The sequence below is a fragment of the Nomascus leucogenys genome, chromosome 7b (genome assembly GCF_006542625.1).
Source record: "Nomascus leucogenys isolate Asia chromosome 7b, Asia_NLE_v1, whole genome shotgun sequence".
In the NCBI taxonomy this organism is placed as follows: domain Eukaryota; kingdom Metazoa; phylum Chordata; class Mammalia; order Primates; family Hylobatidae; genus Nomascus; species Nomascus leucogenys.
Window position 1 is genome coordinate 43,649,527 of NC_044387.1, and position 14,320 is coordinate 43,663,846.

Sequence of the window (14,320 nt, forward strand, 5' to 3'; positions counted from 1 at the left end):
CCTCTAGAGGTAGAGGTTTTCCTGCCACTAGTAGCCATAGGGCCAAACATCATGACAGCCTGTCCTCATCCTTCTGGAAGCCCGATGCGTGGCAAGCACAGAGGCCTCCCACTGGACTCCTACAAAGTAAGCACCTGCAGACACCCATGCCCCAGTGCTACAAACAACATCGGACACCCAATAATTCCTCAACCACCGTTTCTACAGAGTAGCTCAACCAGTCTGTAAAAAACCATCACCTTAAACTCCTGGAATTTTCACACCTGAAATAAGCCCAAAGTTACTGTACTTTAATCTAAAAAGTAACTACTAAACGAATAGAAGGGGTGAAACGAAATTTATCTTACATATTCTAGGTTAGCTTTTCAGAAGTAAAATGAATAGTATTCTAGAGGTTTAGTTAATCTGGACTTCATGTTTGAATTCCATGAATTCAACATGAAATGTTGGCATTGAAATTCAATGACCCCTGTTGCTTACTGTGAGAATAGCCAAAACCCAGAATTTTCAGCTAAAAATGTAATTTAGAATATGCTTACTGAATTGAATTAAGGTTTTGCATTAGGATAAACACTGTGGGAGTGATTCTGGTATAGTGGGTTGGTGGTTTTGTACCAGATGCTTACAATACCACAGCCCTTAGAATAATTGTACACTCTTCTGGCCCGTTTCCCAGATTTCCTTGAAAAGGGTCAGAGGACAGGCTGAAATTAATGACACATGAATGCGGAACCTCAATTAGAAGTGTCTTCAAAGGAATAATTAGGCTAGACTTAATAAGAGGGGATTAAGAGAAGAAAAAGCTTTGGGCAAATTATACACTGAAGGAAAGGAAGATAGGAAACAAGGCCACGATAGATTGGAGCTGATTATTTCAGGAAGTGATTTTTGTTCTATTTATCTAAAAAATAATATAAATATAGTGAGACATAGAGACAACAGATGGATGGATGGTCACTGACCTCATACTAGGAGTGGCAATGTGAACATTGGGATGCTTCCTGGTGCATGTACCCTGCAATTGTGAGTTTAGTACCCCTATTCCCTTTGTGAAAGAGGCCAGGGATTTTGCTTCCCCCAAATAACAGTAACAGCAGCAAAAGCAGCAACAAACCCTCCAAATCTGCTTACCCTGCCACATATTGTTTCACTTTCCTCATCTGTAAAATAGGGATTACTTTATGATGCAATCCCCACAACAACCCCTGGAGGTAGGTACGATTTAAGTGCCTTGCTCCAGGTCATACAGCTAGGTAGTGTCAGAACACAGATTAAAATTCAGAAGCCTGGCTCCGAAGTTTGAGCTCTCATTCACCGCACTACATATATCTTTGGGAGGAGAGGCGACACATGAATGTAATAAATGTGTGCGCATTTATTGTACTGGAAACTTTCCAGCTCCTCCCTCTCTACATGATCCTTTGCTTCTAATTTTGTCAATCACAGCACCTTCCCTGGCCCTTACTTCGTTCTTGCCAATCTCCTCTCCTTGAGCAGAAGAGGGAAGGGAGCCTGCTCCGTAGGTGAACAGCTCCTCGGATCGCTTGAACCCAGGAGGTGGAGGTTACAGTGAGCCAGGATCATGCCACTGCACTCCAGCCTGGGCGACAGAACAAGACTCTGTCTCAAAAAATAAACAAATAAACAAATAAATAAATAAATAAAAATTAAAAATAAAAAAAATTAGCCAGGCATGGTGGTGAACACCTGTAATCCCAGCTACTTGAGAGGTTGAGGCATGAGGATTGCTTGAACCCTGGAGTCAGAGATTGCAGTGAGCTGAGATCATGCCACTGCACTCCAGCCTCAAAAAAAAAGAAGAAGAAAGAAAGAAGGAAGGAAGGAAGGAAGGGAGGGAGGGAGGCAGGCAGGCAGGCAGGCAGGCAGGCAGGCAGGCAAGCCTGAATTAAAAAACAGTGCTGCGTCTGAAAGGAAGGCTATTTACTGTATCTGTTTACTTGGTTTCACCTGGAGTTTAAACTCCATGAAGGCAGGATGTTTGGTTTGCTTTGTTCACTACTGCATACTAAATTAAATATTTGTCAAATGAATGAATGAAACTTTTCCAAACCTTAATTTCTTAGCAAATGTGAGAATACAAATAATCCACTTCATTGAGTCATATCAGGACTTAATGAAGTAATAAGTTTGTATGGTATTTTACAGTGCTCAAGATGAAAAGTAATTTTAATATAAAAATATAGTCCAATTATTAAAATCAGGTTCCCAACTTGTGCAGTTGATTCTTGTAGTGAATACTTAGCATGGATAAATTTTCATATTTGGATTTTATGATGTTAGCTGGTTCTACAGTGGTATTTATAGCTGAGAATGCATAAGTACCTGCATCCTGTTTCCTTAGTGCAATCACTAATTCGCATTGCAAAATGCTTTATTACATGAGTGGGTTAAGCCATTCTAGGAGCATTCACTGAGCGCTCAGAGTCGGAACGTTTATCAGGCATGCAAGTGCTAACTTACTTTCTAGAGAATGTTTAACTTAAAAGCCTAAAGAAATCTCAGATAATTCACTTCGGAGTGGAAACCTCCTTCTGCCGCGCTCGCTACGGCGCCCGGCTTCGCGGCACCGGCCACGAGGGGGCAGTGGCCGCCGCAAAGCCGAGGCGGGCGGTGGGCTCGGCGGCTCGGCCATCGCTTGCTCTCGCCTGGCAAGGGGCTCTCGGCCGTGGATTAGCGCAGCTGGAGACGTGGGAGGCCGCGGGTCCCGCCCCCGACCGGCGGCGGCTGCGGCGGCCCAGCGCGGCAGTCGGCGCTGCAAAGTGGAGGCGCTGCGAGCGGAGCCGCGCGGAGGGCGCGACCGGCGGGTCCGGGCAGCGTGGGTTTGCCGCCTTCGGGGCTCCAGTCCGCGCGCCAGGGCTCGAGCAGCACCGCGGGACCCTCAGGTGGGCCTCGGCTCGGGACGCCGGGAATCGGGACCGCCAGTCGGGGCGCCAGGACCATGGCGCTGCGCGCCCGGGCGCTGTACGACTTTAGGTCGGAAAACCCAGGCGAGATCTCGCTGCGGGAGCACGAGGTGCTGAGCCTGTGCAGCGAGCAGGACATCGAGGGCTGGCTCGAGGGGGTCAACAGCCGCGGCGACCGCGGCCTCTTCCCGGCCTCCTATGTGCAGGTGATCCGCGCCCCCGAGCCTGGCCCGGCGGGAGACGGCGGCCCGGGCGCCCCGGCCCGCTACGCCAATGTGCCCCCCGGGGGCTTCGAGCCCCTGCCCGTCGCGCCCCCCGCCTCCTTCAAGCCGCCGCCTGACGCCTTCCAGCCGCTGCTGCAACCACAGCAGGCGCCGCCTCCCAGCACCTTCCAGCCGCCTGGCGCGGGCTTCCCGTACGGCGGGGGCGCCCTGCAGCCGTCGCCTCAGCAGCTCTACGGCGGCTACCAGGCCAGCCAAGGCAGCGATGATGACTGGGACGACGAGTGGGACGACAGCTCCACGGTGGCGGACGAGCCGGGCGCTCTGGGCAGCGGAGCATACCCGGACCTAGACGGCTCGTCTTCGGCGGGTGTGGGCGCAGCCGGCCGCTACCGCCTGTCCACGCGCTCCGATCTGTCCCTGGGCTCCCGCGGCGGCTCGGCCCCCCCGCAGCACCACCCGTCGGGGGCCAAGAGCTCGGCCACCGTGAGCCGCAACCTCAACCGCTTCTCCACCTTCGTCAAGTCCGGCGGGGAGGCCTTCGTGCTGGGGGAGGCGTCAGGCTTCGTGAAGGACGGGGACAAGCTGTGCGTGGTGCTGGGGCCCTACGGACCCGAGTGGCAGGAGAACCCCTACCCGTTCCAGTGCACCATCGACGACCCCACCAAACAGACCAAGTTCAAGGGCATGAAGAGCTACATCTCCTACAAGCTGGTGCCCACGCACACGCAGGTGCCGGTGCATCGGCGCTACAAGCACTTCGACTGGCTGTACGCGCGCCTGGCGGAGAAGTTCCCGGTCATCTCCGTGCCCCACCTGCCCGAGAAGCAGGCCACCGGGCGCTTCGAGGAGGACTTCATCTCTAAGCGCAGGAAGGGCCTGATCTGGTGGATGAACCACATGGCCAGCCACCCGGTGCTGGCGCAGTGCGATGTCTTCCAGCACTTCCTGACGTGCCCCAGCAGCACCGACGAGAAAGCCTGGAAGCAAGGCAAGAGGAAGGCCGAGAAGGACGAGATGGTGGGCGCCAACTTCTTCTTGACCCTTAGCACGCCCCCCGCCGCTGCCCTTGACCTGCAGGAGGTGGAGAGCAAGATCGACGGCTTCAAGTGCTTCACCAAGAAGATGGACGACAGCGCGCTGCAGCTCAACCACACGGCCAACGAGTTCGCGCGCAAGCAGGTGACCGGCTTCAAAAAGGAGTATCAGAAGGTGGGCCAGTCCTTCCGCGGCCTCAGCCAGGCCTTTGAGCTGGACCAGCAGGCCTTCTCGGTGGGCCTGAACCAGGCTATCGCCTTCACCGGAGATGCCTATGACGCCATCGGCGAGCTCTTCGCGGAGCAGCCCAGGCAGGACCTGGATCCCGTCATGGACCTATTAGCGCTGTATCAGGGGCATCTGGCCAACTTCCCGGACATCATCCACGTTCAGAAAGGTAAAGCTTGGCCCTTAGAGCAGGTGATATGGAGTGTATTGTGCAGGCTGAAAGGGGTGACTTTGACAGCAGTACCACTGTGGGTTTCAGACTCATATTCTACAGGTGAGGAAGCGAGCAGAGACGTGGACGCCTGGGTCTTTTCCCTAGAGTGTAAGTTAGATTGCGCGACAGGCAGCTTCCTCCTCGAGTATCTCCCAGTAGGGAATGAGTACTCTTTCTCGAAGATTCAAAGAGTACCTTTGAATCTGTCATTAAATGCTGTCATTTTAGAGTTTGAATAGTTGAGTAATGAGCTGCTCAGATCTGTAATCTTGAGACGAGGGTAGAATTAGAAGGGGACCCAAACTATGTTAGGCATCTGTTTGAACACTGCACTGTCACTTAGTGGTGGGTCTCAAAAAGTGAGGAAATAATGGAGAAGAACCGATGTCTATAAATAGAAACCTGCTTTCACCCTTCCACACCTCTCAATCTCTGCTTTGGTAGAGGAATTAAGATCAATTCTCTGAGTTTAAGAATTTCCTGCAAAGAATTCTTGCCTGCAACCTTTACGAAGTGAAGTAAAAGGCTCACCCTAATTTCAGGAAAAGCGTACTCATTTTGAGTTTGGAATCTATTAATGTAATGAAATTGAGAACGTTGTTTAAGAAGATTGTATAGGGAAACTACATAGAATGAATATAATCTGAGTATTGGATCTGAGAGTAGCGTTGCTGGTATCCCAGTGAGTTAGCTGTCCAACTGTCAGAGTTCATGAGTTATTAATAGTTGTTAGTGTTTCTGACCTTTGCTAAAGCACCGGAATTTGCAAATTAAAAAAACATATAGCAGTAGTGCTTGTCTTAACATTTCTCACTAATATGCATTCTGATACAATGCCTTGATTGAGAGAATGGGGAGGTGTGGGAGTTAGGGAGGCAGTCTTGCCTGTGAAAGTCCAGTGTAGGGGCGGCTGGGCAGAGGGAAACCTACTCCTGAGGAGGGAAACTTATTGTCCCTGTTTTCCTGAGCGGGTCTGGCCTTTACTGATGTAGTGCTCACTGCCTTTCTGGTGGGCCAGTCCGTTTATGAACAACCCTGATCTCTGGCATGTCTTTTCTTGTATTGAACTGAAGTTTGCCTCACTTGATTGTCTTTCTGTTCCCTGGGACCGCCTTCAGACATTTGGAGACAGCAGTCTCGCTTCCTTCCTCTCTGCCTCTCTCCTTCCCCTTCCAAATGCGTGACTGGTCTTCTGACTCTTATGGGGGAAGGGGCTTGCTGGGAGAATGATCAAACGTTTTCAGTCTTGTTGCTGCTGCTGAAAGGGAGTACCCTGGACATCAGTACTAATTTTAGTAGAGAGTAGTAACTCTCTTGGCAATTTGCAATTTGTAAATGCAGTCTAATATTGAATTCGCTTTTTGTGCAATCATATTGCTGTTGGCCTATATTAAACCTATATTTACATTACCTATGCCTTTTTTTAAAACAAATTGTTATGAATCTTTGACTTTTTTGACTGGTGTTGGTGGAACTGCCTTTGTGAGCCTTTCATGGAGGGACTTCGCATTTAAATTCCATTGTGTTACATCATTCTGGACCTATGCTGGCTGCCCTTTTACACATTTCTGTGAGTTTGTGCAAATTACTGGTGAGTAGTTGAAAGGATGGAACCAAGTACAGACACTTGGACATGTGTGCTGGGCCGCTGCTGTCTGTCTACTTTAGGTTGGCATCAGTTCATTCACTGTCAATCACACCGTGCACTCAGCCTTTGTCAAATGGCCTGCTTTTGAAATTATGTATTAGAAAAGGTATGGTGTGTGTTCTAATATCTATTTTGAGTTTACAGCAATGGTCTACTGAGTCTATTAAACCATCTGGTTATGGCCAGGGTCATGCCTGTAATCCCAGCATTTTGGGAGGTCGAGGCAGGAGGATTGCCTTAAGGCCAGGAGTTCAAGACCAGTCTGGGCAACATAGGAAGACTCCTGTGTCTACAAAAATAAAGAAGTTAGCGTGGCATGGTGGCTTATACCTATAGTCCTAGCTACTAGGGAGGCTGAGGCTGGAGGATTGCTTGAGGCTAGGAGTTAATTTGAGGTTGCAGTGAGGCATAGTTGAACCATTGCCCTCCAGTTTGGGTGACAGAGCAAGACCCTGTGTCCAAAACAAAAAACAAAAAATATATAGTTTATTCTTTATTTTGTAGAGACAGGTGTCTTGCTATGTTACCCAGGCTTGTCTCTAACTCTTGGGCTCAAGCAGTCCTCCCAGCTCAGCCTCCCAAAGTGCTGGGATTACAAGCGTGAACCACCATTCCCGGCCTAGTTTATCTTTTTTAAATTAGAGAACTGGATTTGTCTCTAGTCACTTGGGATTTGAAAAACTTCCTTCATTAAAACCAGTATCATTTTATGTGGCTTAACAGATTCAAGAGCACTAAACATAATCTCTAGGAACTTTGGAAAGAACAGCAGTTGATATTCAATATAGTTTGTTTCTGCTGTAACCTTGGTGTGTAATGTACAGTGAGCCTGTGTCCCTAGATGACACATCTTTAGAAAGTACTACCATTTAAAGTGACAGTGTGCGATACATAAAGCTAAAAGCATTTGCCTATAACCAGTGTTTATCAAGGATGCTAATGTAGGCCATTTTTAGGAGTATAGATGAGACAAATATCATAAGCCAGGATAAAAGCTTTCTGAGCGTGTTCAGGACTTGTGGTTGTAAAGGGCATCTCAGTTCCATCACCTCCCCAACCCCAACTGTTACACACTTGAAATATGGCTAATGTGACTAAGGAACTGAATATTGGTCGACAGAGATGATAGAACTTTTCCATCAGTGCTGAAAGTTCTATTGGACAGTGCTGTGTTAAACTGCTGGCTGCAGTTTAACTATCAACCCCGTCGTAAGTTTCTCCAGCAAATTATTATATTTTAATGTACTTTCCTGATAGCTTTATTTTTACTTGGTCATCTCATTGCACCTCCTCCTTCCTATACAGGCTTAATTAATAAAAACTGGGAAGGGGGAAGCAAGTCCTGCTAGATTCTTCTTTGCTGAATTTCCCAAGCACTCAACCTGAGTGACATTTCAGTAGTGTGAGCATCTCTTGCAGTGTGCCATTGTGTCCCATTCAGAAAACACACTGGTTCCGGGACGGATGTCTGAGGCCATCCTGGTGAGAACCCAGCTGCAAAACGAGGGTGGAAAACTCAAATACTCTTAAATGTTGGTGGGCTGAAATTTTCCTGACTATGCTAAATACTGAACCCATTCTTTAAACTAATAATGGTTTTAGTGTATGTACTTTCTGCAAAAGTGAAGAAAGTGATATAGTTCCTTCAGCCAAAAGATAATTCTGGAATTTTGATTTTTTTCCATCAACGAATGGAGTCTAACTATTTAGGTTAATGGAGTTGAGCGAAGAAAGACGGTAGTTTGCTGTAGTCTGCGGTACATTCGATGGAATTCAGAATCTATTGGAATTTTATTTGTGTTTTGCTTTGACCTCACAGGAGTCCTTTAAGTTCTTTGTTCATAGGTAGCTCACTGATCCCTGACTAGGCAGTGTGCACGTTTGTCACCGACATGTAACCCCTGTGGTCTTGATTTTCTTTTCTTAAGTGATAGCATTTTATCTTCTCCCTCTTTATCATGCCTGTCTGCAGTATACCTTTATAGTGTTGATGTTGGTGAGTTTGGGGTAGTACTGAGGAATATATTTTATTATGAGTTTCTTGGCATATTCAGTTTTGTTTCCAAAGATATGATCGATCTCTAATATTTAATAAAGCTAAATCTAGGTGGCAGCAAGTTGAGGTTTAAAAGCTTTAGGTTTACCTCTTGGGACTGTTGCAAAAAAGAAAGACTGTAAAAGATGATGAGAAATACTGGTTTCATCCTTGTTTAGGAATTTGGACTAAATAAAAATGGCTAGAGGGAGTTCCTTTAAGTGAAATGTCTTTCTTCTAGAGAAAAGGTGTAAAATAGTGTTAAATTGATTTGTCGGTTTGGGCTGTGTGAAGCAGGGAGGCAGGACTAGAGAAGTAAATAAGCAGTCCTGTTTTCTGTACTCTTAAATATACAGACTCTACTTCATTGCTCTCTAAATGTTCCAGATGGAGCCTTTTTTCAATAAAAGCCCCAGGACCTCAGGAATGGTACACCGGTAGTGGGCCTATCAGTCTTGCTGGGTAGAATTTCACCATTGTGCTTCCTTTTACCACTAGTAGAGTTGGCCTGATGTCCTTCAGACATTAATTAAGGATAGCTGGAGTCCCAGCAGGGCACACAAGGTAAGGCTGGGCCACACGGAGACCTTCCCTGTCTGCTCCCCATTCTCCTGTAGCTAAAAATAGCCCTGAAAGGGTGGCGCCAGGAATACAGAGGAAAGCTCTAAGAAGTCGGGGCTGTTTGCAAATTCATCCTTATTTTTGAAACCTCTGGGCTAGAAATTGAGGCTGTTCGTGCTTTTTGTTTTCACTCCATCTTTAGTTGAACCCATTTCTCCTCTCCCCTGCATTTACCCCCCGCCGTTCTCTAAAAAGACCTCATGTCTCTAAAAAGAGAGCAGGTCTGGGGCTTACCCTTTGCCCCAGTTTGTGTTTTCTTAGTGAAAATAAGGTGACCGTTGCTGCTTTCGAAATACATGACTCAGTTCCTTGGTTAAAATATAAATGTGACTGCCCAAGGACAGTCTTGGGCATGAAACTGGGTGTGGGCACTGCTCATACCACCCCGTCAGGGGTTTCTCAGACTTCTTTTTTGAGCCACATAGCCTTCAGAGTCACACCAACCACAGTGGGACCGAAGGGAGGCAGAGGACCTGCACTCCCACCCTCCTCCCAGTAACTCAGGGAGCCTGTGAGGTTTCCTTGTTCAGAAATGTTGTCCTGTCTGGCCATCTTAGGACTTCCAAGCATGATGCCAGAACCCAAACAAGTGAGAAGTTCTGTGATTCACTTACAAACACTTCCCTTAAACTATTTAATATGTTCCTTCTCTTTGGGCTGAATAAAAAGCTATTATTGTATTGCCCCATGTATTTTTAAATCAAAGTTTAAATATCAAGTTAGATTTAATTTGCCATATATTTTTGAAGCTCCGTATCATTAACTAAAGGATTATAAAGTGGCAGAGTAATGCTGAGCTCTGTTTGACGAGATTATATCCGGAAGGCAGACGTATATCATATCCCACATTTATACAACACAGACTAGAATCTGGCCGCTCTGCCGGTGTCTGCAGGAGGGCTGGGTAGGCCTCTGGTCTTCAGTGAGTTATTTGACTAGCTATAGATGCAGGTCAGCCAGCCTCGGCAGTTCCTTGTGCCAGGATTCTGAGAGCCTGGTGGATGGGCCAGTCTGCCCCAGGAGTTGCACCAAGGGGATGGGACTGGGCTGGGTCTGCTGAGGGAGCTGTGCCAGTGAAGGGGCAGCATGCCAAGCCAAGAAGCCATGGGTGCAGAGCCTCATCGCAGTGGGAGCCAGCCTGTCGGGACCAGCATGGGCTCTGGAGGGCCAGTGTGTGAGCGTGGAGGAGTTTTGGACACGTTATTTTAACCTGTGTAACGCTCAGTTATCTTTGGCCAAGTGGGGGCACTTCCTCACAAGGTCAGCATGAGAATTAAATGTTATGTTTCATAGTAGCTAGTCACTAAATGTTTATTTTTGAAAAACAGATGGGTGAATTTAAAAGGAGATGACAACCAGGCATGGTGGCACATGCCTGTAATACCAGCTACTTGAGAGGCTGAGGGAGAAGAATCACTTGAGCCCAGGAGTTCAAATCCAGCCAGAGCAACACAGTGAGACCTTGTCTCTTAAAAAAAAAAAAAATTAAGGGCACTCTCCTTTGAAGGACAATTCCAGTAATCTTATCATCCCTCCTGGCAACCTATTGCCACCCGAATTGCAGGCAAAAGTACAAAAGCTCAAGGAGTCTTCAGTCTAGCAATTAAATATCTGCTTTAATCAGTTTGCCCTGTATTGCACACCAGAAGTAATGGTAACTGGGATAAATGTAGGTGTTGTTTGGAGTCAATGGTTTGTTGTTGTTCACATTGAAGAGTGTATGTAAACTGTCTCATGCTGGCTCCCCTCTAACCCAGATCACTTGTGTTCTGGTGCAAATCACTTAATGTTTCTGAGCTTCAGTTTCCTCATCTGTAAAAGTGAGGTTCATCATTTCCTAGGCACCATTTTGTTAGCTGACTGTTTTTAAAAAATAAGAGTGGTCTTAAGTATCCAGGAAACTTTTAGACGTTGTTTCAGGCTCATTTTAAGAGTGTTCTGTCTGCTTATGCGACTGTTATATGGGAGCATGAAAAGCCCTTATCAGTTGATGTGAAAGAACATTTATGCACGTTTAGTTCAGATCAGCAAACACCCATTGCAGGCTTACCTCACTAGGAACTTCGAATGTAAAAGTGATTAATACCTGGCCTGCTGCTGCCTGGTGAGGGTTCCTGGATGTTCTTAAGCTGTGGTGTGGTAGACAGCTGGAGGGACTTCTCTCTGACCCAAATTAATAGGACTACCAAAGAGATAAATTATGACAGTTTTTTTAAGATGGAGTCTTGCTCTGTCACCTAGGCTGCAGTGCAGTGATGCGATCTCGGCTCACTGCAACCCCTGCCTCGCGAGTTCAAACAATTCTCCTGCCTCAGCCTCCCAAGTAACTGGGATTACAGGCATGTGCCACCATGCTTGGCTAACTTTTGTATATTTTTTAGTAGAGACGGGGTTTCACCATATTGGCCAGGTTGGTCTTGAACTCCTGACCTCAAGCAATCTACCCACCTTGGCCTTCCAACGTGCTGGGATTACAGGCGTGAGCCACCATGCCCAGCCTCTGATATTGATCTTATAGCTTGATTAAATTTTAATTTGAATGAGTTTTAGTTCACTTGTCATTTCTGTACCTTTTCTTATGACTTATCTGTCACTGCGATTTGACTTTCCTCTTCTGCTAAATAAATTGTATTCAGCAGGTAAGGGGACAGTGAAGGAATGGGAGCTAAAATCATTAGATTTATTCATAGGACCCTCTAAAAGATAAATTAGATTTTATTCAACAAATACGTATGTACTCATCATCATCCAGGCACTATTCAAGATGCTAGTGTTTCATCAGTGGCCAAAACAAAGATCCCCACCCTTGTGGAGCTTGCAGTCTAGCAGGGTGGAGACACTCAGTGAAAAACAAACAGAGGAGGTAAGTTTTAATGTATGTTGGAGTTTGGTATGTGCTAGGAGAAAAAAGTAGAGCAGGGAAAGAGGGCATGGGAGGCAGGATGAAGTACTAGTAAGAGTACTCAAAGTAGGTCTCATTGAGAAAGTGAGATTTAAGCACAGACCTGAATCACTCTGCAGTCAGGAGAGTCGTCCAAGCAGGTATCTCGGGGGAGAGCTTTTCAGGCAGAGGGTTTAGCTAAAGTAAGGCCCTGGGGTGGGCATGTGCCAGGCAGGTTGAGGAACAGCAAGGCCAGGTGGTGGAAGTTAAGAGGATCCTCGGAGATGAGGTCATGGAAAGTCAGATTTGCAAGGCTTTGCAGGTCACTGTTAGGACTTGGAATGAAAGCCCGAGTCAGATGGAAGCAATTACAGTTTTTTGAGCCAAGGTATGACATCCAACTGGACATATTAACAGACTTAGTCCAGAACGATGAGAATAGAATGGCGTGCGGCAGTCAAAGGTGGTTGGAAGCAGGGAGCTAGTAGGAAATACTCCAGTAATCCGGGTGAGAGATGCTGGTGGCCTGGACCAGAGTGGAGACAACAGAGGTGGTGGTCGGGGAGCGGGGGGGTCCCCCTCCAGCTATATTTTGGAGGTAGAATCAACAGGTTTTCTTGAGGGATGGGATTGTGAAGGATGTGACATGCGAGAGAAAGAGGAGTCATCAAGGGTGATTCTGCAATTTTGGCCTGGCCTACAATAAGAATTGTCAGAACAGGGGTGGAGAGCAACAATTAGGACTTGAGTTTTCTCCTTTTAGGTAGATCAGGCTCATGCATTCTGCTCCATGTCTCCCTACCCCAACACAAGCACTTTCTAGCTTCAGGTCTAGTCCCCTTCCTTTGGATTGTAGTCCTTTTGTGAATAATTGTCTATGCAGTGCTCAGTTATTAGTGTGTTGGTGATGTTTTTATGTTCCTGTGTTGTATAGCTGTTAACTACTGTTTTATACATGCATAGCAAGTACTTAATGAATGCTTGTTGAGTTAATGAAGTAGGCACTCAGTAGCTACTTGGTTGATCTTGAAATAGATTTATAAGATGTTTTTGTTTTTCCATTTATATGATGATGGATAACAGTCTAAAAGTATACAGGAAATAAAAATAGAATCTGGATGTATTTTATGGATGAAGTCATTAACATGTGAGTGATTTGAAAGTCTTAGAGTTATGTGTTTATGAAATGACTTTCCATAATTCATTGGGGAGGGGAGAGGAAGTTTGAAAATGCTTAAAGTGCCAGAGAATTAATACTGTATACCTCATGATTTCACTTTATATTGATTCTTGGTGTTTAAACTTACGCATGCATACACACACATACACACACACACACACACACGTTTTCCTCATTAGTTAAGTTTTAGTTAGAACATTTTTACTGGGGTCTCGTTTGCTTAATTCAGAGCACAAGATCCAGATAATGCATTCACCTTGTTGCTTGACTTGGATACACATGGAGCACTGAGCTCATGTGTAGAGCAGTAAGTACTTGCCCTCATGGAAGGCCCACTCAGTTCCATGAGGGAGGTAGAATGTGTGCACAGAGGACTGAAATAAAAGGTAGATTTAACTTAGTGCTGTGAATAAGACAGTGCATGGGAGTCCAGGGGATAGAGAGGAATTGTCAGTTTGTGTTAGAGGCTTGAGTGGGCAGCATTTGAATTTCCCCTTTGAAACATGGTCACAGTGTGACTTTTGGAGGAATGTAGGTGGAAAGCACACTCCTGATCTTGAACTGCTTTAGGATAGGTTTGATAAGCATACAGTAATTGATAAGTGAGGTACCCAGTGCTCAGGTCAGTGAGGGGAACTGAAGTGAGGAGCTGTCACTGTACCGTGTGACACACAGTCGTGGACATGCACCATGATGTGAAATAGGACAGAAGGAGGAGTAATTATGAGCAGTGGATGGGAAGGTTCAGAGGTGGCTTCTGCCAGTCTCAGTCTAAGAAAAGTTTTGAAAACAAGTGGAAGTTTGCCAAGCCGGCAGAGTCGGGGAAGGGCATTCTGGGCCGAACCATATGAGATCAGTCTTGGCTACCTCTCAGAACCAGCCGCTGAGGGGATACAGCAGAAAATGGGGCCCCACCCTGGATCTGAATCGGAATGTATGTGCTGCCTAGACATTGGTGTTCTTTGAAAAGCTCCTCACATGCTTTTGATGTGCTGCTGGGTTTACAGCTGCTGTTGGAGGTGATAGGGGAAACATGGAAGATCAAATGGGGTGCCGACATGGTCAGGCCTGCACTTAAGATGGACAGGTCCTGATGGCAGGTGTAGAACGTGGTTGGGGCTTAAGTGAAATGGAGAGTAATTCAGTAATTCAGACAAGACGTGATAACATCCTATCGGGGGCAGTGTCCATGGGGGTGGGAGGAGAACACAGAAAGGGCTGCTTGCCTGCAGAGTGGGGTAAGGGATAGGGAGAAGTACAAAATGGCCTGCAGATTAGAGGCTCTGGGTCACCAATAGAGATGCCTGGAGATGGCCTGGAGCGGGATCTG

At 46.6% G+C, this 14,320-nt stretch overlaps 1 protein-coding gene across 1 annotated transcript in view; it reads left to right on the plus strand.

Annotated features, from left to right (window-relative positions):
• Positions 1-2,692: 2,692 nt before the first annotated feature.
• The window catches only part of SNX18 (sorting nexin 18), a 29,069-nt gene continuing 17,441 nt past the window's right edge, over positions 2,693-14,320 (plus strand). Inside the window, exon 1 of the mRNA XM_030815766.1 lies at positions 2,693-4,580. Coding sequence (XP_030671626.1) covers positions 2,960-4,580 — 1,621 coding nt within the window. The 5' untranslated portion in view covers positions 2,693-2,959. The remainder of the gene's footprint in view (positions 4,581-14,320) is intronic.